This window comes from Coregonus lavaretus, assembly GCF_964263955.1.
Source record: "Coregonus lavaretus genome assembly, chromosome: 14".
NCBI lineage: Eukaryota > Metazoa > Chordata > Actinopteri > Salmoniformes > Salmonidae > Coregonus > Coregonus lavaretus.
The window spans coordinates 2,590,977-2,617,320 of NC_140001.1; the positions used below are offsets into that span (position 1 = coordinate 2,590,977).

The 26,344-nt window shown below is 45.3% G+C and overlaps 1 protein-coding gene across 2 annotated transcripts in view; it reads left to right on the top strand.

The window, feature by feature from the left end:
• The window catches only part of parp8 (poly (ADP-ribose) polymerase family, member 8), an 86,051-nt gene that overhangs the window by 22,026 nt on the left and 37,681 nt on the right, over positions 1-26,344 (top strand). For both annotated transcript variants that reach the window (XM_084176522.1, XM_084176523.1), the window contains exons 8-15: positions 13,672-13,732; positions 14,258-14,348; positions 18,523-18,589; positions 20,021-20,149; positions 20,846-21,361; positions 22,177-22,315; positions 22,529-22,582; positions 22,780-22,875. In XM_084176522.1, coding sequence (XP_084032648.1) covers positions 13,672-13,732; positions 14,258-14,348; positions 18,523-18,589; positions 20,021-20,149; positions 20,846-21,361; positions 22,177-22,315; positions 22,529-22,582; positions 22,780-22,875 — 1,153 coding nt within the window. The remainder of the gene's footprint in view (positions 1-13,671; positions 13,733-14,257; positions 14,349-18,522; positions 18,590-20,020; positions 20,150-20,845; positions 21,362-22,176; positions 22,316-22,528; positions 22,583-22,779; positions 22,876-26,344) is intronic.

Consider the following 26,344-nt stretch of genomic DNA (forward strand, 5'->3'; position numbering starts at 1 on the left):
TACCAGTACTATTGAACTATATACACTGGGTACCAGTACCGAGTTGATGTGCAGGGGTAAGCGATAACTGAGGTAGATATGTACGTATAACTATGAATAAAGGGCAGTGTGGAGTGCAATAGAGATTGCATCATCTGTGGAACTGTTGGGGCGGGATGCAAATTGGAGTGGGGTCTAGGGTTTCTGGGATAATGGTGTTGATGTGAGCCATGACCAGCCTTTTCAAAGCATTTCATGGCTACACAGCATCTTGTTCCAAGCACCCCATAAATCATTCTTCCTTGCCCCAGTGGAAGGGGCTTACATCCCAGCAACAGTGCAGAGGGAACAGAGTGTTACCGTAGTGACAGGCCACCATACAGATTCAGCTAACATCTAACAACCGTTTAAACTGCAGGGAGCCTTCTGGAGAAGGAGGGACTGAGCAGCAGAACAGCAGAGACTCTTAACAAGTATTTTATGAGACATTTCACTTATTTCAGTGGTTGAGTTGTACAGGCTCAGCACACTATGCAGGCAGGCACGCACAGACAGCCCTTTTCAGCCTCTCTCAGATAGAGTGGTCCCTGCTGGGCTACGGTGCCAGTCAGATTACTTTCCGGTGCCAGTCAGATTACGTCCGGTGCCAGTCAGATTACGGCCGGTGCCAGTCAGATTACGGCCGGTGCCAGTCAGATTGCGGCCGGTGCCAGTCAGATTGCGGCCGGTGCCAGTCAGATTGCGGCCGGTGCCAGTCAGATTACTTTCCGGTGCCAGTCAGATTACGGCCGGTGCCAGTCAGATTACGGCCGGTGCCTGTGAGATTGCGGCCGGTGCCAGTCAGATTACGGCCGGTGCCAGTCAGATTGCGGCCGGTGCCAGTCAGATTACGGCCGGTGCCAGTCAGATTGCGGCCGGTGCCAGTCAGATTACGGCCGGTGCCAGTCAGATTGCGGCCGGTGCCAGTCAGATTGCGGCCGGTGCCAGTCAGATTGCGGCCGGTGCCAGTCAGATTACGGCCGGTGCCAGTCAGATTACGGCCGGTGCCAGTCAGATTGCGGCCGGTGCCAGTCAGATTACGGCCGGTGCCAGTCAGATTGCGGCCGGTGCCAGTCAGATTGCGGCCGGTGCCAGTCAGATTGCGGCCGGTGCCAGTCAGATTACGGCCGGTGCCAGTCAGATTACGGCCGGTGCCAGTCAGATTGCGGCCGGTGCCAGTCAGATTGCGGCCGGTGCCAGTCAGATTGCGGCCGGTGCCAGTCAGATTGCGGCCGGTGCCAGTCAGATTGCGGCCGGTGCCAGTCAGATTGCGGCCGGTGCCTGTCAGATTGCGGCTGGTGCCAGTCAGATTGCGGCCGGTGCCAGTCAGATTACGGCCGGTGCCAGTCAGATTGCGGCCGGTGCCAGTCAGATTGCGGCCGGTGCCAGTCAGATTGCGGCCGGTGCCTGTCAGATTGCGGCCGGTGCCAGTCAGATTGCGGCCGGTGCCAGTCAGATTGCGGCCGGTGCCAGTCAGTTGGCCTGGTGGTGTATAGTTGTCATTTTAGTGTTTTAGACATTGTTATAGAGGGCAATTTACTGTTATCAAGTACGATATGTAGGTCCTCTTTGTGTCCTTTTTATAAATGATCTGGATGTGTGCAAAACTGTGTAGGGGCGAGTGGGGTAAATTGAACCAATGGGGTAAACTGAGCCACACTCGTTTCTAGGAAACCATACACATAATTAATCATTTGACTCCAGGCCCTGTTCCTTGATTTAGGCTGCTTTTGCTGTGTTGATGTTGATTTTGATGGGCAGGACCTTTGTCTTGCTGCAGTTGATAACCAAAGGACTGGACTCTGTCAGTGTTGTCTTGTAGGTGTTGACTAGCTGGCCAAAGGACTGGACTCTGTCAGTGTTGTCTTGTAGGTGTTGACTAGCTGGCCAAAGGACTGGACTCTGTCAGTGTTGTCTTGTAGATGTTGACTAGCTGGCCAAAGGACTGGACTCTGTCAGTGTTGTCTTATAGATGTTGACTAGCTGGCCAAAGGACTGGACTCTGTCAGTGTTGTCTTGTAGGTGTTGACTAGCTGGCCAAAGGACTGGACTCTGTCAGTGTTGTCTTGTAGATGTTGGTGTGTGTGTGTGTGTGTGTGATAAAAGAGCCAGGTCATCAGGAAGTCAAGGTCTTCTAGAGTACAATACAAGGTCCATGGTATTCCTCTTGCCTGATCTTCTGTTGATCGCCGCATGACCCAGTCTATTGCCAGGTTGAAGAGTAAGGCTGACATCACACAACCTTGACAACATCCGGGGACTTTAATGCAGGGAAACTTAAATCCGTTTTACCTCATTTCTACCAGCATGTTAAATGTGCAACCAGAGGGAAAAAAACTCTAGACCACCTTTACTCCACACACAGAGACGCATACAAAGCTCTCCCTCGCCCTCCATTTGGCAAATCTGACTATAACTCTATCCTCCTGATTCCTGCTTATAAGCAAAAACTAAAGCAGGAAGCACCAGTGACTCGGTCAATAAAAAGGTAGTCAGATGAAGCAGATGCTAAGCTACAGGACTGTTTTGCTAGCACAGACTGGAACATGTTCCGGGATTCTTCAGATAGCATTGAGGAGTACACCACATCAGTCACTGGCTTCATCAATAAGTGCATCGATGACGTTGTCCCCACAGTGACCGTACGTACATACCCCAACCAGAAGCCATGGATTACAGGCAACATCCGCACCGAGCTAAAGGATAGAGCTGCCACTTTCAAGGAGCGGGACTCTAACCCGGAAACTTATAAGAAATACTGCTATGCCATCCGACGAACCATCAAACAGGCAAAGAGTCAATACAGGACTAAGATTGAATCGTACTACACCGGCTCCGACGCTCGTCGGATGTGGCAGGGTTTGAAAACTATTACAGACTACAAAGGGAAGCACAGCCGCGAGCTGCCCAGTGACACGAGCCTACCAGACGAGCTAAATCACTTCTATGCTCGCTTCGAGGCAAGCAACACTGAAGCATGCATGAGAGCACCAGCTGTTCCGGATGACTATGTGATCACGCTCTCCGTAGCCGATGTGAGTAAGACCTTTTAAACAGGTCAACATTCACAAGGCCGCAGGGCCAGACGGATTACCAGGACGTGTACTCCGAGCATGCGTTGACCAACTGGCAAGTGTCTTCACTGACATTTTCAACCTCTCCCTGTCTGAGTCTGTAATACCAACATGTTTCAAGCAGACCACCATAGTCCCTGTGCCGAAGAACACTAAGGTAACCTGCCTAAATAACTACCGACCCGTAGCACTCACGTCTGTAGCCATGAAGTGCGTTGAAAGGCTGGTCATGGCTCACATCAACACCATTATCCCAGAAAACCTAGACCCACTTAATTTGCATATTGCCCCAACAGATCCACAGATGATGCAATCTATATGGCGCTCCACACTGCCCTTTTACACCTGGACAAAAGGAACACCTATGTGAGAATGCTGTTCATTGACTACAGCCCAGCGTTCAACACCATAGTGCCCTCAAAGCTCATCACTAAGCTAAGGACCCTGGGACTAAACACCTCCCTCTGCAACTGGATCCTGGACTTCCTGATGGGCCGTCCCCAGGTGGTAAGGGTAGGTAACAACACATCCGCCATGCTAATCCTCAACATGGGGTCCCCTCAGGGGTGCGTGCTCAGTCCCCTCCTGTACTCCCTGTTCACTCATGACTGGCACGACTCCAACACCATCATTACGTTTGCCAATGACACAACAGTGGTAGGCCTGATCAACGACAACGATGAGACAGCCTATAGGGAGGAGGTCAGAGACCTGGCCATGTGGTGCCAGGATAACAACCTCTCCCTCAACGTGATCAAGACAAAGGAGATGATTGTGGACTACAGGAAAATAAGAGGACCGAGCACACTCCCATTAACATCGACGGGGCTGTAGTGGAGCAGGTTGAGAGTTTCAAGTTCCTTGGTGTCCACATCACCAACAAACTAACATGGTCCAAGCACACCAAGACAGTCGTGAAGAGGGCTCGACAAAGCCTATTCCCCCTAAGGAGACTGAAAAGATTTGTCATGGGTCCTCAGATCCTCAAAAGGTTCTACAGCTGCACCATCGAGAGCATCCTGACTGGTTGCATCACTGCCTGGTATGGCAACTGCTCTGCCTCCGACCGCAAGGCACTACAGAGGGTAGTGCGTCTGGCCCAGTCCATCACTGGGGCCAAGCTTCCTGCCATCCTGGACCTTTTATACCAGGAGGTGTCAGATGAAGGCCCTAAAAATTGTCAAAGACTCCAGCCACCCTAGTCATAGACTGTTCTCTCTGCTACCGCACGGCAAACAGTACCGAAGTGCCAAATCTAGGTCCAAGAGGCTTCTAAACAGCTTCTACCCCCAAGCCATAAGACTCCTGAACATCTAATCAAATGGACACCCAGACTATTTGCACTGCCCCCCCCCCCCCCACTCCCCCCTCTTTTACGCTTCTGCTACTCTCTGTTTATTATCTATGCATATTCACTTTAAGAACTCTACCTGTAGTGAGGGAAAAAAGTATTTGATCCCCTGCTGATTTTGTACGTTTGTCCACTGACAAAGAAATAATCAGTCTATAATTTTAATGGTAGGTTTATTTGAACAGTGAGAGAAAATCCAGAAAGACGCATGTCAAAAATGTTATAAATTTATTTGCATTTTAATGAGGGAAATAAGTATTTGTCCCCCTCTCAATCAGAAAGATTTCTGGCTCCCAGGTGTCTTTTATACAGGTAACGAGCTGAGATTAGGAGCACACTCTTAAAGGGAGTGCTCCTAATCTCAGTTTGTTACCTGTATAAAAGACACCTGTCCACAGAAGCATTCAATCAATCAGATTCCAAACTCTCCACCATGGCCAAGACCAAAGAGCTCTCCAAGGATGTCAGGGACAAGATTGTAGACCTACACAAGGCTGGAATGGGCTTCAAGACCATCGCCAAGCAGCTTGGTGAGAAGGTGACAACAGTTGGTGCGATTATTCGCAAATGGAAGAAACACAAAATAACTGTCAATCTCCCTCGGCCTGGGTCTCCATGCAAGATCTCACCTCGTGGAGTTGCAATGATCATGAGAACGGTGAGGAATCAACCCAGAACTACAGGGGAGGATCTTGTCAATGATCTCAAGGCAGCTGGGACCATAGTCACCAAGAAAACAATTGGTAACAAATCAAATCAAATCAAATCAAATCAAATTTTATTGGTCACATGCGCCGAATACAACAGGTGCAGACATTACAGTGAAATGCTTACTTACAGCCCTTAACCAACAGTGCATTTATTTTAAACAAAAAAGTAAGAATAAAACAACAACAAAAAAGTGTTGAGAAAAAAAGAGCAGAAGTAAAATAAAGTGACAGTAGGGAGGCTATATATACAATAAAATAAAGTGACAGTAGGGAGGCTATATATACAGGGGGGGTACCGTTGCATAGTCAATGTGCGGGGGCACCGGCTAGTTGAGGTAGTTGAGGTAATGTACATGTGGGTAGAGTTAAAGTGACTATGCATAAATACTTAACAGAGTAGCAGCAGCGTAAAAAGGATGGGGTGGGGGGGCAGTGCAAATAGTCCGGGTAGCCATGATTAGCTGTTCAGGAGTCTTATGGCTTGGGGGTAGAAGCTGTTGAGAAGTCTTTTGGACCTAGACTTGGCACTCCGGTACCGCTTGCCGTGCGGTAGCAGAGAGAACAGTCTATGACTAGGGTGACTGGAGTCTTTGACAATTTTGAGGGCCTTCCTCTGACACCGCCTGGTATAGAGGTCCTGGATGGCAGGGAGCTTTGCCCCAGTGATGTACTGGGCCGTACGCACTACCCTCTGTAGTGCCTTGCGGTCAGAGGCCAAGCAGTTGCCATACCAGGCGGTGATGCAACCAGTCAGGATGCTCTCGATGGTGCAGCTGTAGAATTTTTTGAGGATCTGAGGACCCATGCCAAATCTTTTTAGTCTCCTGAGGGGGAATAGGCTTTGTCGTGCCCTCTTCACGACTGTCTTGGTGTGTTTGGACCATGATAGTTCGTTGGTGATGTGGACACCAAGGAACTTGAAGCTCTCAACCTGTTCCACTACAGCCCCGTCGATGAGAATGGGGGCGTGCTCAGTCCTCTTTTTTTTCCTGTAGTCCACAATCATCTCCTTTGTCTTGGTCACGTTGAGGGAGAGGTTGTTGTCCTGGCACCACACGGCCAGATCTCTGACCTCCTCCCTATAGGCTGTCTCATCGTTGTCGGTGATCAGGCCTACCACTGTTGTGTCGTCGGCAAACTTAATGATGGTGTTGGAGTCGTGCCTGGCCATGCAGTCATGGGTGAACAGAGAGTACAGGAGGGGACTGAGCACGCACCCCTGAGGGGCCCCCGTGTTGAGGATCAGTGTGGCAGATGTGTTGTTACCTACCCTTACCACCTGGGGGCGGCCCGTCAGGAAGTCCAGGATCCAGTTGCAGAGGGAGGTGTTTAGTCCCAGGATCCTTAGCTTAGTGATGAGCTTTGAGGGCACTATGGTGTTGAATGCTGAGCTGTAGTCAATGAATAGCATTCTCACGTAGGTGTTCCTCTTGTCCAGGTGGGAAAGGGCAGTGTGGAGCGCGATAGAGATTGCATCATCTGTGGATCTGTTGGGGCGGTATGCAAATTGGAGTGGGTCTAGGGTTTCTGGGATTATGCTGTTGATGTGAGCCATGACCAGTCTTTCAAAGCACTTCATGGCTACAGACGTCAGTGCTACGGGTCGGTAGTCATTTAGGCAGGTTATCTTAGAGTTCTTGGGCACGGGGACTATGGTGGTCTGCTTGAAACATGTTGGTATTACAGACTCAGTCAGGGACATGTTGAAAATGTCAGTGAAGACACTTGCCAGTTGGTCAGCACATGCTCGGAGTACACGTCCTGGTAATCCGTCTGGCCCTGCGGCCTTGTGAATGTTGACCTGCTTAAAAGTCTTACTCACATCGGCTACGGAGAGCGTGATCACATAGTCGTCCGGAACAGCTGGTGCTCTCATGCATGCTTCAGTGTTGCTTGCCTCGAAGCGAGCATAGAAGTGGTTTAGCTCGTCTGGTAGGCTTGTGTCACTGGGCAGCTCGCGGCTGTGCTTCCCTTTGTAGTCTGTAATAGTTTTCAAGCCCTGCCACATCCGACGAGCGTCAGAGCCAGTGTAGTATGATTCAATCTTAGACCTGTATTGACTCTTTGCCTGTTTGATGGTTCGTCGGAGGTCATAGCGGGATTTCTTATAAGCGTCCGGGTTAGAGTCCCGTTCCTTGAAAGCGGCAGCTCTACCCTTTAGCTCAGTGCGGATGTTTCCTGTAATCCATGGCTTCTGGTTGGGGTATGTACGTACGGTCACTGTGGGGACGACATCATCGATGCACTTATTGATGAAGCCAGTGACTGATGTGGTGTACTCCTCAATGCTGTCTGAAGAATCCCGGAACATGTTCCAGTCTGTGCTAGCAAAACAGTCCTGTAGCTTAGCATCTGCGTCATCTGACCACTTTTTTATTAGCCGAATCACTGGTGCTTCCTGCTTCAGTTTTTGCTTATAAGCAGGAATCAGGAGGATAGAGTTATGGTCAGATTTGCCAAATGGAGGGCGAGGGAGAGCTTTGTATGCGTCTCTGTGTGTGGAGTAAAGGTGGTCTAGAGTTTTTTCCCCTCTGGTTGCACATTTAACATGCTGGTAGAAATGAGGTAGAACGGATTTAAGTTTCCCTGCATTAAAGTCCCCGGCTACTAGGAGCGCTGCATCTGGATGAGCGTTTTCCTGTTGATTAATGGCCTTGTACAACTCATTCAGTGCAATCTTAATGCCAGCATTGGTTTGTGGTGGTAAATAGACAGCTATGAAAAATATAGATGAAAACTCTCTTGGTAAATAGTGTGGTCTACAGCTTATCATAAGATACTCTACCTCAGGCGAGCAAAACCTTGAGACTTCCTTAGTATTTGATTTTGTGCACCAGCTGTTGTTTACAAATATACACAGACCGCCGCCCCTCGTCTTACCGGAGTCTGCCGTTCTGTCCTGCCGATGTAGCGTATAGCCTGCTAGCTGAATGTTGTCATTGTTGTCGTTCAGCCACGACTCCGTGAAACATAAGATATTACAGTTTTTAATGTCCCGTTGGTAGGATAACCGTAATCTTAAATCGTCCATTTTATTCTCAAAAGCTTGAACGTTGGCTAATAGGATTGATGGGAGAGGCAGTTTACTTGTTCGCCGTCGGATCCTTACAAGGCACCCGGATCTGCGTCCACGATATCTCCGTCTCTTCCTCACGCGAATGACGGGGATCTGGGCCTTGTCGGGAGTCTGTAGAATATCCTTCGCGAACGCCTCGTTGAAGAAAAAGTCTTCGTCCAATACCAGGTGAGTAATCGCTGTCCTGATATCCAGAAGCTCTCTTTGGTTATAGTAGTGTGTTTTGGTTACAAAACACACTACGCCGTGAAGGACTGAATATCCTGCAGCGCCTGCAAGGTCCCCCTGCTCAAGAAAGCACATATACAGGCCCGTCTGAAGTTTGTCAATGAACATGTGGTCCTCTGTAGCTCAGCTGGTAGAGCACGGCGCTTGTAACGCCAGGGTAGTGGGTTCGATCTCCGGGACCACCCATACACAAAAATGTATGCACGCATGACTGTAAGTCGCTTTGGATAAAAGCGTCTGCTAAATGGCATATTATAACATCTGAATGATTCTGAGGAGAACTGGGTGAAAGTGTTGTGGTCAGATGAGACCAAAATTGAGCTCTTTGGCATCAACTCAACTCGCCGTGTTTGGAGGAGGAGGAATGCTGCCTATGACCCCAAGAACACCATCCCCACCATCAAACATGGAGGTGGAAACATTATGCTTTGGGCGTGTTTTTCTGCTAAGGGGACAGGACAACTTCACCGCATCAAAGGGACGATGGACAGGGCCATGTACCATCAAATCTTGGGTGAGAACCTCCTTCCCTCAGCCAGGGCATTGAAAATGGGTTGTGGATGGGTATTCCAGCATGACAATGACCCAAAATACACGGCCAAGGCAACAAAGGAGTGGCTCAAGAAGAAGCACATTAAGGTCCTGGAGTGGCCTAGCCAGTCTCCAGACCATAATCCCATAGATAATCTGTGGAGGGAGCTGAAGGTTCGAGTTGCCAAACGTCAGCCTCGAAACCTTAATGACTTGGAGAAGATCTGCAAAGAGTAGTGGGACAAAATCCCTCCTGAGATGTGTGCAAACTGGTGGCCAACTACAAGAAACGTCTGACCTCTGTGATTGCCAACAAGGGTTTTGCCACCAAGTACTAAGTCATGTTTTGCAAAGGGGTCAAATACTTATTTCCCTCATTAAAATGCAAATCAATTTATAACATTTTTGACATGCGTTTTTCTGGATTTTTTTATTGTTATTCTGTCTCTCACTGTTCAAATAAACCTACCATTAAAATTATAGACTGATCATGTCTTTGTCAGTGGGCAAACGTACAAAATCAGCAGGGGATCAAATACTTTTTTCCCTCACTGTATATATTTTAAGAATATCATGGAATATAACTGAACATTTTTGTTTCACTTAGAAAGAAAACCTTAGACATTAACAGTTTTAGTAAGTAGTATTGCTACGGTCCAGTTACAGATTATTCTACGTGCGCGCGCGGGACAGAGGAAGAGCAATTCTTACACTGTTGTTCTAATTTCAGTCTCCCTCGTCTTCTTCATCCTCATCATTCAATTCATTCAAATTAAATCATGAAGTGAAGAGCACAATTATCAGTTTCTTTCTGGTTTCTAGCTCACATTCATCCATTGACGTCATTCATTCAGTGAGGAGAGACACACATTAGTGCCTGGTACCAATGCTTTATACCGAACCCAACAGAACCCAACAGCAGAATCACTATACCGTACTGCCTGGGTACCAATGCTTTATACCGAACCCAACAGAACCCAACAGCAGAATCACTATACCGCACTGCCTGGTACCAACGCTTTACACCGAACCCAACAGAACCCAACAGCAGAATCACTATACCGTACTGCCTGGTACCAATGCTTTACACCGAACCCAACAGAACCCAACAGCAGAATCACTATACCGTACTGCCTGGTACCAATGCTTTACACCGAACCCAACAGAACCCAACAGCAGAATCACTATACCGCACTGCCTGGTACCAATGCTTTACACCGAACCCAACAGAACCCAACAGCAGAATCACTATACCGCACTGCCTGGTACCAATGCTTTACACCGAACCCAACAGAACCCAACAGCAGAATCACTATACCGCACTGCCTGGTACCAATGCTTTACACCGAACCCAACAGAACCCAACAGCAGAATCACTATACCGTACTGCCTGGTACCAACGCTTTATACCGAACCCAACAGAACCCAACAGCAGAATCACTATACCGCACTGCCTGGTACCAATGCTTTACACCGAACCCAACAGAACCCAACAGCAGAATCACTATACCGTACTGCCTGGTACCAATGCTTTACACCGAACCCAACAGAATCAGCATTCTAACTCCCTTGCGCTGATGCAGTGTATCACACTATACCACAATTTACCTCGGAGTGCTGCGCCATAAATTCAAAACTTTTAATTGGGGAACCACTGTACAAACACACATCTCTAATGATCTCTAACCCTGGCATGTCCTTCTCAATGATAATTGTTGTGAGTTAGATACAACGTGTGTGTGTCTCTGTGTGTGTGACTCAGTGTGTGTGTGTGTGTGTGTGATTCAGTGTTTGTGTGTGTGTGTGTGATTCAGTGTGTGTGTGTGTGTGTGTGAGTCAGTGTGTGTGCATGTGTCAGTGTGTGTGAGTCAGTGTGTGTGTGAGTCAGTGTTTGTGTGTGTGTGCATGTGTCAGTGTGTGTGTGTGTGAGCATGTGTCAGTGTGTGTGTGTGTGTGTCTGTGTGTGCATGTGTCAGTGTGTGTGTGTGTGAGTCTGTGTGTGCATGTGTCAGTGTGTGTGTGTGTGTGAGTCTGTGTGTGCATGTGTCAGTGTGTGTGTGTGTGTGTGTGTGTGTGTGAGTGTGTGTGTGTGTCTGTGTGTGTGTGTGTGTGTGTGTGTGAGTGTGTGAGTGAGTGTGTGTGTGTGTGTGTGTGTGAGTGTGTGTGTGTGAGTGTGTGTGTGTGTGTGTGTGTGTGAGTGTGTGTGTGAGTGTGTGTGTGTGTGTGTGAGTGTGTGTGTGTGTGTGTGTGTGTGTGTGTGTGTGTGTGTGTGTGTGTGTGTGTGTGTGTGTGTGTGTGTGTGTGTGTGTGTGTGTGTGTGTGTGTGTGTGAGTGTGTGTGTGTGTGTGTGTGAGTCTGTGTGAGTGTGTGTGTGTGGACGGTGGTGTGTAGCAGACCCTACTGCTGATGACTCATCAGGGAGAGCAGGGTGGGGTTCTACACCATTAAAGGGTAGCTGTGCTGAATAATGCATGTTCATTGGAATGCTTATATACAACTTAAAACATGTTTAAAGATGGAAAGACTAAATCAATATCTCTGTGGCATGTTGAGGTGTTTGTATTTTGTATTTATTATGGATCCCCATTAGTTCCTGCCAAGGCAGCAGCTACTCTTCCTGGGGTTTATTATGGATCCCCATTAGTTCCTCCCAAGGCAGCAGCTACTCTTCCTGGGGTTTATTATGGATCCCCATTAGTTCCTTCCAAGGCAGCATCTACTCTTCCTGGGGTTTATTATGGATCCCCATTAGTTCCTGCCAAGGCAGCAGCTACTCTTCCTGGGGTTTATTATGGATCCCCATTAGTTCCTGCCAAGGCAGCAGCTACTCTTCCTGAGGTTTATTATGGATCCCCATTAGTTCCTGCCAAGGCAGCAGCTACTCTTCCTGGGGTTTATTATGGATCCCCATTAGTTCCTGCCAAGGCAGCAGCTACTCTTCCTGGGGTTTATTATGGATCCCCATTAGTTCCTCCCAAGGCAGCAGCTACTCTTCCTGGGGTTTATTATGGATCCCCATTAGTTCCTTCCAAGGCATCAGCTACTCTTCCTGGGGTTTATTATGGATCCCCATTAGTTCCTCCCAAGGCAGCAGCTACTCTTCCTGGGGTTTATTATGGATCCCCATTAGTTCCTGCCAAGGCAGCAGCTACTCTTCCTGGGGTTTATTATGGATCCCCATTAGTTCCTGCCAAGGCAGCAGCTACTCTTCCTGGGGTTTATTATGGATCCCCATTAGTTCCTGTCAAGGCAGCAGCTACTCTTCCTGGGGTTTATTATGGATCCCCATTAGTTCCTGCCAAGGCAGCAGCTACTCTTCCTGGGGTTTATTATGGATCCCCATTTAGTTCCTGTCAAGGCAGCAGCTACTCTTCCTGGGGTTTATTATGGATCCCCATTAGTTCCTGTCAAGGCAGCAGCTACTCTTCCTGGGGTTTATTATGGATCCCCATTAGTTCCTGTCAAGGCAGCAGCTACTCTTCCTGGGGTTTATTATGGATCCCCATTAGTTCCTGTCAAGGCAGCAGCTACTCTTCCTGGGGTTTATTATGGATCCCCATTAGTTCCTGCCAAGGCAGCAGCTACTCTTCCTGGGGTTTATTATGGATCCCCATTAGTTCCTGTCAAGGAAGGAGCTGCTACTCTTCCTGGGGTTTATTATGGATCCCCATTAGTTCCTGCCAAGGCAGCAGCTACTCTTCCTGGGGCTTATTATGGATCCCCATTAGTTCCTGCCAAGGCAGCAGCTACTCTTCCTGGGGTTTATCAAGGATCCCCATTAGTTCCTGTCAAGGAAGGAGCTGCTACTCTTCCTGGGGTTTATTATGGATCCCCATTAGTTCCTGCCAATGCAGCAGCTACTCTTCCTGGGGTTTATTATGGATCCCCATTAGTTCCTGCCAAGGCAGCAGCTACTCTTCCTGGGGTTTATTATGGATCCCCGTTAGTTCCTGCCAAGGCAGCAGCTACTCTTCCTGGGGTTTATTATGGATCCCCATTAGTTCCTGCCAAGGCAGCAGCTACTCTTCCTGGGGTTTATTATGGATCCCCATTAGTTCCTGCCAAGGCAGCAGCTACTCTTCCTGGGGTTTATTATGGATCCCCATTAGTTCCTGCCAAGGCAGCAGCTACTATTCCTGGGGTCCAGCAACATTAAGGCAGTCATATACAATTTAAAATAGTACATGACATTATATTTCATAACACTTTACCCAATATATTTAGTGTGTTCCCTCAGGCCACTACTCCACTATCACATATTTACAATAGAACATCCATGTGTACGTGTGTGTAGAGTGAGTGTCTATATGTATGTGTGTCTGTACCTGTGTGTGTGTCTCTTCACAGTCCCCACTGTTCCATAAGGTGTATTTTTATCTGCTTTTTAAAATCTGATTCTACTGCTTGCATCAGTTACCTGATGTGGAATAGAGTTCCATGTAGTCATGGCTCTATGTAGTACTGTGCGCCTCCCATAGTCTGTTCTGGACTTGGTGACTGTGAAGAGACCTCTGGTGTTGAGATGTTGAGATAATCAATTTCTAATGTGACTGACTGGAAATGGATTCCATGTATCTGTGTTATCGTCATGAATCAATTGTTTATTCAGGAGATCATATATGAGATACATGTTTTTTATGTTTTCTGATGTATGGAAATGTTCATCTGTTTTATGTTGTTCAGGGAATACGGTGCGATTGATGATGTGGACATTGATCTGCACATCGACGTCAGTTTCCTAGATGTAAGTACGGTGGGGCGGCAGGTAGCTTAGTGGGTAAGAGCGTTGTGCCAGTAACCGAAAGGTCGCTGGTTCTAATCCCCAAGCTGACTAGGTGAAAAATCTGTCGATGTGCCCTTGAGCAAGGCACTTAACCCTAATTGCTCCTGTAAGTCGCTCTGGATAAGAGCGTCTGCTAAATGACTAAAATGTAAGTGTTCCATTTATACCATTCTCATTGCCTTGCATTCCTAAAGCAATGGAAGATGGGCTGGTTAGATTTGATCTGATTTACAAGTAATGTAGTAACGTAACAATGTAAAATACTGTGTCTATAATGTCTGGGGGAAAAAGGGAAATAGCAGTTGGGTGAAAGAAAATGTCTGAGGTTTGTTTATGCTTTGAATACTTCATTTAGAAATGTAGAAGTTATATTTTAGGAGTGGCAGGACATGTTATGGCGGTAGCGATCAAGATGAGCGTTTACAAGCTGAAATGGGTCCCTGAATATTGAATGCTGCATCATATTATCCTGTTTTGATTTCACAGGAGGAAATAGCCCTAGCATGGGATGTGATCCGCAGGGAGCCGGTGATCGTGCGTCTCCACTGCTCTCTGACACAGTACCTGAATGGACCAGGTACCAGACACACACACACACACACACACACACACACACACACACACACACACACACACACACACACACACACACACACACACGTCATATAAAACCATACCACTGGACTGTCTGCACCCAGCATCATATATAACCATACCACTGGACTGTCTGCATCATATAAAACCATACCACTGGACTGTCTGCATCATATATAACCATACCACTGGACTGTCTGCCTCATATAAAACCATACCACTGGACTGTCTGCACCATATAAAACCATACCACTGGACTGTCTGCACCATATAAAACCATACCACTGGACTGTCTGCACCATATAAAACCATACCACTGGACTGTCTGCCTCATATAAAACCATACCACTGGACTGTCTGCACCCAGCATCATATATAACCATACCACTGGACTGTCTGCACCATATAAAACCATACCACTGGACTGTCTGCATCATATATAACCATACCACTGGACTGTCTGCACCATATAAAACCATACCACTGGACTGTCTGCACCATATAAAACCATACCACTGGACTGTCTGCACCATATAAAACCATACCACTGGACTGTCTGCATCATATAAAACCATACCACTGGACTGTCTGCACCATATAAAACCATACCACTGGACTGTCTGCACCATATAAAACCATACCACTGGACTGTCTGCACCATATAAAACCATACCACTGGACTGTCTGCACCCAGCATCATATAAAACCATACCACTGGACTGTCTGCACCATATAAAACCATACCACTGGACTGTCTGCACCATATAAAACCATACCACTGGACTGTCTGCACCCAGCATCATATAAAACCATACCACTGGACTGTCTGCACCATATAAAACCATACCACTGGACTGTCTGCACCCAGCATCATATAAAACCATACCACTGGACTGTCTGCACCATATAAAACCATACCACTGGACTGTCTGCACCATATAAAACCATACCACTGGACTGTCTGCACCCAGCATCATATAAAACCATACCACTGGACTGTCTGCATCATATAAAACCATACCACTGGACTGTCTGCACCATATAAAACCATACCACTGGACTGTCTGCCTCATATAAAACCATACCACTGGACTGTCTGCACCATATAAAACCATACCACTGGACTGTCTGCATCATATAAAACCATACCACTGGACTGTCTGCACCATATAAAACCATACCACTGGACTGTCTGCATCATATAAAACCATACCACTGGACTGTCTGCCTCATATAAAACCATACCACTGGACTGTCTGCACCATATAAAACCATACCACTGGACTGTCTGCATCATATAAAACCATACCACTGGACTGTCTGCACCATATAAAACCATACCACTGGACTGTCTGCATCATATAAAACCATACCACTGGACTGTCTGCACCATATAAAACCATACCACTGGACTGTCTGCACCATATAAAACCATACCACTGGACTGTCTGCACCATATAAAACCATACCACTGGACTGTCTGCACCATATAAAACCATACCACTGGACTGTCTGCACCATATAAAACCATACCACTGGACTGTCTGCACCATATAAAACCATACCACTGGACTGTCTGCATCATATAAAACCATACCACTGGACTGTCTGCACCATATAAAACCATACCACTGGACTGTCTGCACCATATAAAACCATACCACTGGACTGTCTGCACCATATAAAACCATACCACTGGACTGTCTGCACCATATAAAACCATACCACTGGACTGTCTGCACCATATAAAACCATACCACTGGACTGTCTGCACAATATAAAACCATACCACTGGACTGTCTGCACCATATAAAACCATACCACTGGACTGTCTGCACCCAGCATCATATAAAACCATACCACTGGACTGTCTGCACCCAGCATCATATAAAACCATACCACTGGACTGTCTGCACCATATAAAACCATACCACTGGACTGTCTGCACCATATAAAACCATACCACTGGACTGTCTGCATCATATAAAACCATACCACTGGACTGTCTGCACCCAGCATCATATAAAACCATACCACTGGACTGTCTGCATCATATAAAACCATACCACTGGACTGTCTGCATCATATAAAACCATACCACTGGACTGTCTGCATCATATAAAACCATACCACTGGACTGTCTGCATCATATAAAACCATACCACTGGACTGTCTGCACCATATAAAACCATACCACTGGACTGTCTGCATCATATAAAACCATACCACTGGACTGTCTGCACCATATAAAACCATACCACTGGACTGTCTGCATCATATAAAACCATACCACTGGACTGTCTGCACCATATAAAACCATACCACTGGACTGTCTGCATCATATAAAACCATACCACTGGACTGTCTGCACCATATAAAACCATACCACTGGACTGTCTGCACCATATAAAACCATACCACTGGACTGTCTGCATCATATAAAACCATACCACTGGACTGTCTGCACCCAGCATCATATAAAACCATACCACTGGACTGTCTGCACCATATAAAACCATACCACTGGACTGTCTGCATCATATAAAACCATACCACTGGACTGTCTGCACCATATAAAACCATACCATTGGACTGTCTGCATCATATAAAACCATACCACTGGACTGTCTGCACCCAGCATCATATAAAACCATACCACTGGACTGTCTGCACCATATAAAACCATACCACTGGACTGTCTGCACCATATAAAACCATACCACTGGACTGTCTGCACCATATAAAACCATACCACTGGACTGTCTGCACCATATAAAACCATACCACTGGACTGTCTGCACCATATAAAACCATACCACTGGACTGTCTGCACCATATAAAACCATACCACTGGACTGTCTGCACCATATATAACCATACCACTGGACTGTCTGCATCATATAAAACCATACCACTGGACTGTCTGCATCATATAAAACCATACCACTGGACTGTCTGCACCATATAAAACCATACCACTGGACTGTCTGCATCATATAAAACCATACCACTGGACTGTCTGCACCCAGCATCATATAAAACCATACCACTGGACTGTCTGCACCATATAAAACCATACCACTGGACTGTCTGCACCCAGCATCATATAAAACCATACCACTGGACTGTCTGCATCATATAAAACCATACCACTGGACTGTCTGCATCATATAAAACCATACCACTGGACTGTCTGCACCCAGCATCATATAAAACCATACCACTGGACTGTCTGCACCATATAAAACCATACCACTGGACTGTCTGCACCATATAAAACCATACCACTGGACTGTCTGCATCATATAAAACCATACCACTGGACTGTCTGCACCATATAAAACCATACCACTGGACTGTCTGCATCATATAAAACCATACCACTGGACTGTCTGCACCATATAAAACCATACCACTGGACTGTCTGCACCATATAAAACCATACCACTGGACTGTCTGCATCATATAAAACCATACCACTGGACTGTCTGCACCATATAAAACCATACCACTGGACTGTCTGCACCCAGCATCATATAAAACCATACCACTGGACTGTCTGCACCATATAAAACCATACCACTGGACTGTCTGCCTCATATAAAACCATACCACTGGACTGTCTGCACCATATAAAACCATACCACTGGACTGTCTGCACCCAGCATCATATAAAACCATACCACTGGACTGTCTGCACCATATAAAACCATACCACTGGACTGTCTGCACCATATAAAACCATACCACTGGACTGTCTGCATCATATAAAACCATACCACTGGACTGTCTGCACCATATAAAACCATACCACTGGACTGTCTGCACCATATAAAACCATACCACTGGACTGTCTGCACCATATAAAACCATACCACTGGACTGTCTGCATCATATAAAACCATACCACTGGACTGTCTGCACCATATAAAACCATACCACTGGACTGTCTGCACCATATAAAACCATACCACTGGACTGTCTGCACCATATAAAACCATACCACTGGACTGTCTGCATCATATAAAACCATACCACTGGACTGTCTGCACCATATAAAACCATACCACTGGACTGTCTGCACCATATAAAACCATACCATGCAGCAACATTGGATTGCTTTATGTTTACATCATGATGTGTATTGTGTTTCCCAGTCCCCACGGTGGACGTGTTCCAGATGTCCACTAAGGACCGGTTTGGACTGGGACATCAGTTGAAGAAGTAAGTGTTTGGTGGTGCTAAGATGTAGCTTTATACACTAGAGGACTCATATTACTTGTTAGATGTAATATACAGATAATGCAGACATTTGTTCCTGGTTTCTCTCCAGGATAATGCAGACATTTGTTCCTTGTTTCTCTCCAGGATAATGCAGACATTTGTTCCTGGTTTCTCTCCAGGATAATGCAGACATTTCTTCCTGGTTTCTCTCCAGGATATTGCAGACATTTGTTCCTTGTTTCTCCAGGATAATGCAGACATTTGTTCCTGGTTTCTCTCCAGGATAATGCAGACATTTGTTCCTGGTTTCTCTCCAGGATAATGCAGACATTTGTTCCTTGTTTCTCCAGGATAATGCAGACATTTGTTCCTGGTTTCTCTCCAGGATAATGCAGACATTTGTTCCTGGTTTCTCTCCAGGATAATGCAGACATTTGTTCCTGGTTTCTCTCCAGGATAATGCAGACATTTGTTCCTGGTTTCTCTCCAGGATAATGCAGACATTTGTTCCTGGTTTCTCTCCAGGATAATGCAGACATTTGTTCCTTGTTTCTCTCCAGGATAATGCAGACATTTGTTCCTGGTTTTTCTCCAGGATAATGCAGACATTTGTTCCTGGTTTTTCTCCAGGATAATGCAGACATTTGTTCCTGGTTTTTCTCCAGGATAATGCAGACATTTGGTCCTTGTTTCTCTCCAGGATAATGCAGACCTTTGTTCCTGGTTTTTCTCCAGGATAATGCAGACATTTGTTCCTGGTTTTTCTCCAGGATAATGCAGACATTTGTTCCTGGTTTTTCTCCAGGATAATGCAGACATTTGTTCCTGGTTTTTCTCCAGGATAATGCAGACATTTGGTCCTTGTTTCTCTCCAGGATAATGCAGACATTTCTTCCTGGTTTCTCTCCAGGATATTGCAGACATTTGTTCCTTGTTTCTCCAGGATAATGCAGACATTTGTTCCTGGTTTCTCTCCAGGATAATGCAGACATTTGTTCCTGGTTTCTCTCCAGGATAATGCAGACATTTGTTCCTTGTTTCTCCAGGATAATGCAGACATTTGTTCCTGGTTTCTCTCCAGGATAATGCAGACATTTGTTCCTGGTTTCTCTCCAGGATAATGCAGACATTTGTTCCTGGTTTCTCTCCAGGATAATGCAGACATTTGTTCCTGGTTTCTCTCCAGGATAATGCAGACATTTGTTCCTGGTTTCTCTCCAGGATAATGCAGACATGTGTTCCTTGTTTCTCTCCAGGATAATGCAGACATTTGTTCCTGGTTTTTCTCCAGGATAATGCAGACATTTGTTCCTGGTTTTTCTCCAGGATAATGCAGACATTTGTTCCTGGTTTTTCTCCAGGATAATGCAGACATTTGGTCCTGGTTTTTCTCCAGGATAATGCAGACATTTGGTCCTTGTTTCTCTCCAGGATAATGCAGACATTTGTCACCCAGCAGTGGAAACACCAAAGTGAGGAGAAACTCAACTCCCTTCACAACAAAAACAAGAACAAGAAGAAGGTCAAATCTCCCCTCCACATCTTCTCAACCCTCCGCAGGTCAGAGAACATCATAGCACTGTCATTTTCACAGCACTGACATTTGATGTCTAACAGAAGTAGGGTTGCAAAATGCAGGTAACTTTCCTAAAATTCACTGATTTTCTAGAAATCCTGCTTGGAAGATTCCCGGGATCAGGAGGGAATAAGCAGGAAATACTGAATCCTCCAACCAGGAAATACTGAATCCTCCAACTAGGAAATACTGAATCCTCCAACCAGGAAATACTGAATCCTCCAACCAGGAAATACTGAATCCTCCAACCAGGAAATACTGAATCCTCCAACCAGGAAATACTGAATCCTCCAACCAGGAAATACTAAATCCTCCAACCAGGAAATACTGAATCCTCCAACCAGGAAATACTGAATCCTCCAACCAGGAAATACTGAATCCTCCAACCAGGATTTCTGGAAAACCACTGAAGTTACCTGAATTTTTCAACCCTAAACAGAAGTATTGATATGAACCCGTCTGTCACTATAATTAAACTACAGACAATTATTGTCCCTTACCACATAGGCACTTACTGTATCTGAAAAGGATCAGATAGGTATGATATGGTATGATATTGGTATGGTAGTAGCTCCACCTTGCTCTCTGATTGGTTAGGCAGAATTGAGCCTGGGTTTACTGTCTTCGTTCCCCCCGTTTGTGTACATTGGACAATAAAGTTATCTTAATCTTTTCCCCAGATCTCCCAGCTACCCGCCTCCCGGCTCTGTCAAGAGCAAGAAGAAGCCGAAGCCGGAACAAGATGGCGTCTCTAAATCCCACCGCCTGCTCCGTCAGACATGCTCCAGCACCATCAAACAGCAGGTTGAGGCAGAGGTCCCTGGGACCAAGACCACCCACCGTCTCCTTGGCCCCTCCCTGTCTAGCGCAGACCCCCGTATGGATCACGGAGGAGGGCCCTGCGCCGGACCCCTGCCCCTCAAACCCCTCCGCATCCTGGGCAGGCCCTGCTCGGCTGTGGTCAAACCGGAGGACCTCCGCCCCGCTCCCCACAAGCTCCTGCCTCGCTCGTGCTCCGGCGACCCCCGCTGTGAGCACACTGGTGGGGGAGGAGGTGGTGGTGGGATGGGCCTGCGTGGTGGAGGAGGTAGTCTTGGAGGTGGTTTGAAGCACCACAGGCTGCTCAGTAGGTCGTGCTCTGGTTCTATCAGGACGGAGGAGCTGGATGGACTGAAACACCACCACCTGCTCAGCAGGTAAGATGTGATAATACGAAAAAGAGAGGGTGATGGCATCTGCCAAATACACCTCAACAACAAAAGTATTTTAGAATGCATTGGTGCTCTTTTTATTAGAGGAAATAGCAATAGAAAAATACTTTTGTTGTTGCAGTCTTTTTGGGAGATTGTTATCACCCTTTTGTTATGGCTTTACCCAGATGAGAAACCGCATTCCATAGAAGCCTATGGTAGCGCCTGAACTGTAATCCGCCAAAGGAAAAATGTGTTTAATAAATAAACAGACAAACCTCATAAATTCCTCCATGTTACTGCAGGTCCTAATACCTCATCAATACATGTGACTCCATGTTACTGCAGGTCCTAATACCTCATCAATACATGTGACTCCATGTTACTGCAGGTCCTAATACCTCATCAATACATGTGACTCCATGTTACTGCAGGTCCTAATACCTCATCAATACATGTGACTCCATGTTACTGCAGGTCCTAATACCTCATCAATACATGTGACTCCATGTTACTGCAGGTCCTAATACCTCATCAATACATGTGACTCCATGTTACTGCAGGTCCTAATACCTCATCAATACATGTGACTCCATGTTACTGCAGGTCCTAATACCTCATCAATACATGTGACTCCATGTTACTGCAGGTCCTAATACCTCATCAATACATGTGACTCCATGTTACTGCAGGTCCTAATACCTCATCAATACATGTGACTCCATGTTACTGCAGGTCCTAATACCTCATCAATACATGTGACTCCATGTTACTGCAGGTCCTAATACCTCATCAATACATGTGACTCCATGTTACTGCAGGTCCTACTCCAGCAGTACCAAGATGGGCAAGGCTGTGGACATCTTCAAGGACTCTGTTTCTCCAACCGAGGGGAGGCGTCTCTCTCTTACCTCAGGGCTCATCGGGATCCTCGCCCCCTCGCTTGCCACGCCACCACCGGTCAGTAAGGCAGCTCGTGATTGGTTGATCGTGATTGGTTGGCTGTCAGTAGTCCTCTCACGATTGGTTGATCGTTATTTGTCATATTGGAAACATGAATTGTTAACCCATTTTGGTGCACAGACATGTAAAATAATATAATAATTTATAGAAATAAACCTGGTTTAACTCATATCATATCTGATGATTAAACAGCCCTCTCTTCCTCTACAGCCAAACAATGGGGCCAAGTCTATACCGATAAGAGACAGAGGCTTCCTTGTTCAGGTAAATACTGCCGACAATACATGCTGTACACTACGGGGGGAGGGGAGGGATAAATGTGTATTTGTGTAGTGTCTGTTGGTTTGCGTTTTTTGTTTGTGTTGTCAACTATTAACCTTTAGCTGTGAAGGCTTTGGGAAAGCCACCCCCATAATAAGGTTTGATCCACTGACATGTGTTATGGCGTGTTGTCTCTTCAGACCATGGAGTATGCTGAGCAGAGGACTCCGGTCCTGAATGAGTTCTGTGTGGTGTGTGACGAACCACACGTGTTCCTGAACGGACCCATGCTCCGAGTGAGTACACACACACACCAGACGCAGACACACACGGTACGCCTAGGGCCAAAACAGTCTACTGGACGTCCTAATGAAAGTCCTAATGAAATGATTATAGATCATTGTCCTGAGTCCTAATGATATGACTATAGATCACTGTCCTGAGTCCTAATGATATGACTATAGATCACTGTCCTGAGTCCTAATGATATGACTATAGATCACTGTCCTAATGATATGACTATAGATCACTGTCCTGAGTCCTAATGATATGACTATAGATCACTGTCCTGAGTCCTAATGATATGACTATAGATCACTGTCCTGAGTCCTAATGATATGACTATAGATCACTGTCCTAATGATATGACTATAGATCACTGTCCTGAGTCCTAATGATATGACTATAGATCACTGTCCTGAGTCCTAATGATATGACTATAGATCACTGTCCTGAGTCCTAATGATATGACTATAGATCATTGTCCTGAGTCCTAATGATATGACTATAGATCACTGTCCTGAGTCCTAATGATATGACTATAGATCACTGTCCTGAGTCCTAATGATATGACTATAGATCACTGTCCTGAGTCCTAATGAAATGACTATAGATCACTGTCCTAATGATATGACTATAGATCACTGTCCTGAGTCCTAATGATATGACTATAGATCACTGTCCTGAGTCCTAATGATATGACTATAGATCACTGTCCTGAGTCCTAATGATATGACTATAGATCACTGTCCTGAGTCCTAATGATATGACTATAGATCACTGTCCTGAGTCCTAATGATATGACTATAGATCACTGTCCTGAGTCCTAATGATATGACTATAGATCACTATCCTGAGTCCTAATGATATGACTATAGATCACTGTCCTGAGTCCTAATGATATGACTATAGATCACTGTCCTGAGTCCTAATGATATGACTATAGATCATTGTCCTGAGTCCTAATGATATGACTATAGATCACTGTCCTGAGTCCTAATGATATGACTATAGATCACTGTCCTGAGTCCTAATGATATGAATATAGATCACTGTCCTGAGTCCTAATGATATGACTATAGATCACTGTCCTGAGTCCTAATGATATGACTATAGATCATTGTCCTGAGTCCTAATGATATGACTATAGATCACTGTCCTGAGTCCTAATGATATGACTATAGATCACTGTCCTGAGTCCTAATGATATGACTATAGATCACTGTCCTAATGATATGACTATAGATCACTGTCCTAATGATATGACTATAGATCACTGTCCTAATGATATGACTATAGATCACTGTCCTAATGATATGACTATAGATCACTGTCCTAATGATATGACTATAGATCACTGTCCTGAGTCCTAATGATATGACTATAGATCACTGTCCTGAGTCCTAATGAAATGACTATAGATCACTGTCCTGAGTCCTAATGAAATGACTATAGATCACTGTCCTGAGTCCTAATGATATGACTATAGATCACTGTCCTGAGTCCTAATGATATGACTATAGATCACTGTCCTGAGTCCTAATGATATGACTATAGATCACTGTCCTAATGATATGACTATAGATCACTGTCCTGAGTCCTAATGATATGACTATAGATCACTGTCCTAATGATATGACTATAGATCACTGTCCTGAGTCCTAATGATATGACTATAGATCACTGTCCTGAGTCCTAATGATATGACTATAGATCACTGTCCTGAGTCCTAATGATATGACTATAGATCACTGTCCTAATGATATGACTATAGATCACTGTCCTGAGTCCTAATGATATGACTATAGATCACTGTCCTGAGTCCTAATGATATGACTATAGATCACTGTCCTGAGTCCTAATGATATGACTATAGATCATTGTCCTGAGTCCTAATGATATGACTATAGATCACTGTCCTGAGTCCTAATGATATGACTATAGATCACTGTCCTGAGTCCTAATGATATGACTATAGATCACTGTCCTGAGTCCTAATGAAATGACTATAGATCACTGTCCTAATGATATGACTATAGATCACTGTCCTGAGTCCTAATGATATGACTATAGATCACTGTCCTGAGTCCTAATGATATGACTATAGATCACTGTCCTGAGTCCTAATGATATGACTATAGATCACTGTCCTGAGTCCTAATGATATGACTATAGATCACTGTCCTGAGTCCTAATGATATGACTATAGATCACTGTCCTGAGTCCTAATGATATGACTATAGATCACTATCCTGAGTCCTAATGATATGACTATAGATCACTGTCCTGAGTCCTAATGATATGACTATAGATCACTGTCCTGAGTCCTAATGATATGACTATAGATCATTGTCCTGAGTCCTAATGATATGACTATAGATCACTGTCCTGAGTCCTAATGATATGACTATAGATCACTGTCCTGAGTCCTAATGATATGAATATAGATCACTGTCCTGAGTCCTAATGATATGACTATAGATCACTGTCCTGAGTCCTAATGATATGACTATAGATCATTGTCCTGAGTCCTAATGATATGACTATAGATCACTGTCCTGAGTCCTAATGATATGACTATAGATCACTGTCCTGAGTCCTAATGATATGACTATAGATCACTGTCCTAATGATATGACTATAGATCACTGTCCTAATGATATGACTATAGATCACTGTCCTAATGATATGACTATAGATCACTGTCCTAATGATATGACTATAGATCACTGTCCTAATGATATGACTATAGATCACTGTCCTGAGTCCTAATGATATGACTATAGATCACTGTCCTGAGTCCTAATGAAATGACTATAGATCACTGTCCTGAGTCCTAATGAAATGACTATAGATCACTGTCCTGAGTCCTAATGATATGACTATAGATCACTGTCCTGAGTCCTAATGATATGACTATAGATCACTGTCCTGAGTCCTAATGATATGACTATAGATCACTGTCCTAATGATATGACTATAGATCACTATCCTGAGTCCTAATGATATGACTATAGATCACTGTCCTGAGTCCTAATGATATGACTATAGATCACTGTCCTGAGTCCTAATGATATGACTATAGATCACTGTCCTGATGATATGACTATAGATCACTGTCCTGAGTCCTAATGATATGACTATAGATCACTGTCCTGAGTCCTAATGATATGACTATAGATCATTGTCCTGAGTCCTAATGATATGACTATAGATCATTGTCCTGAGTCCTAATGATATGACTATAGATCATTGTCCTGAGTCCTAATGATATGACTATAGATCATTGTCCTGAGTCCTAATGATATGACTATAGATCACTGTCCTGAGTCCTAATGATATGACTATAGATCACTGTCCTGAGTCCTAATGATATGACTATAGATCACTATCCTGAGTCCTAATGATATGACTATAGATCACTGTCCTGAGTCCTAATGATATGACTATAGATCACTATCCTGAGTCCTAATGATATGACTATAG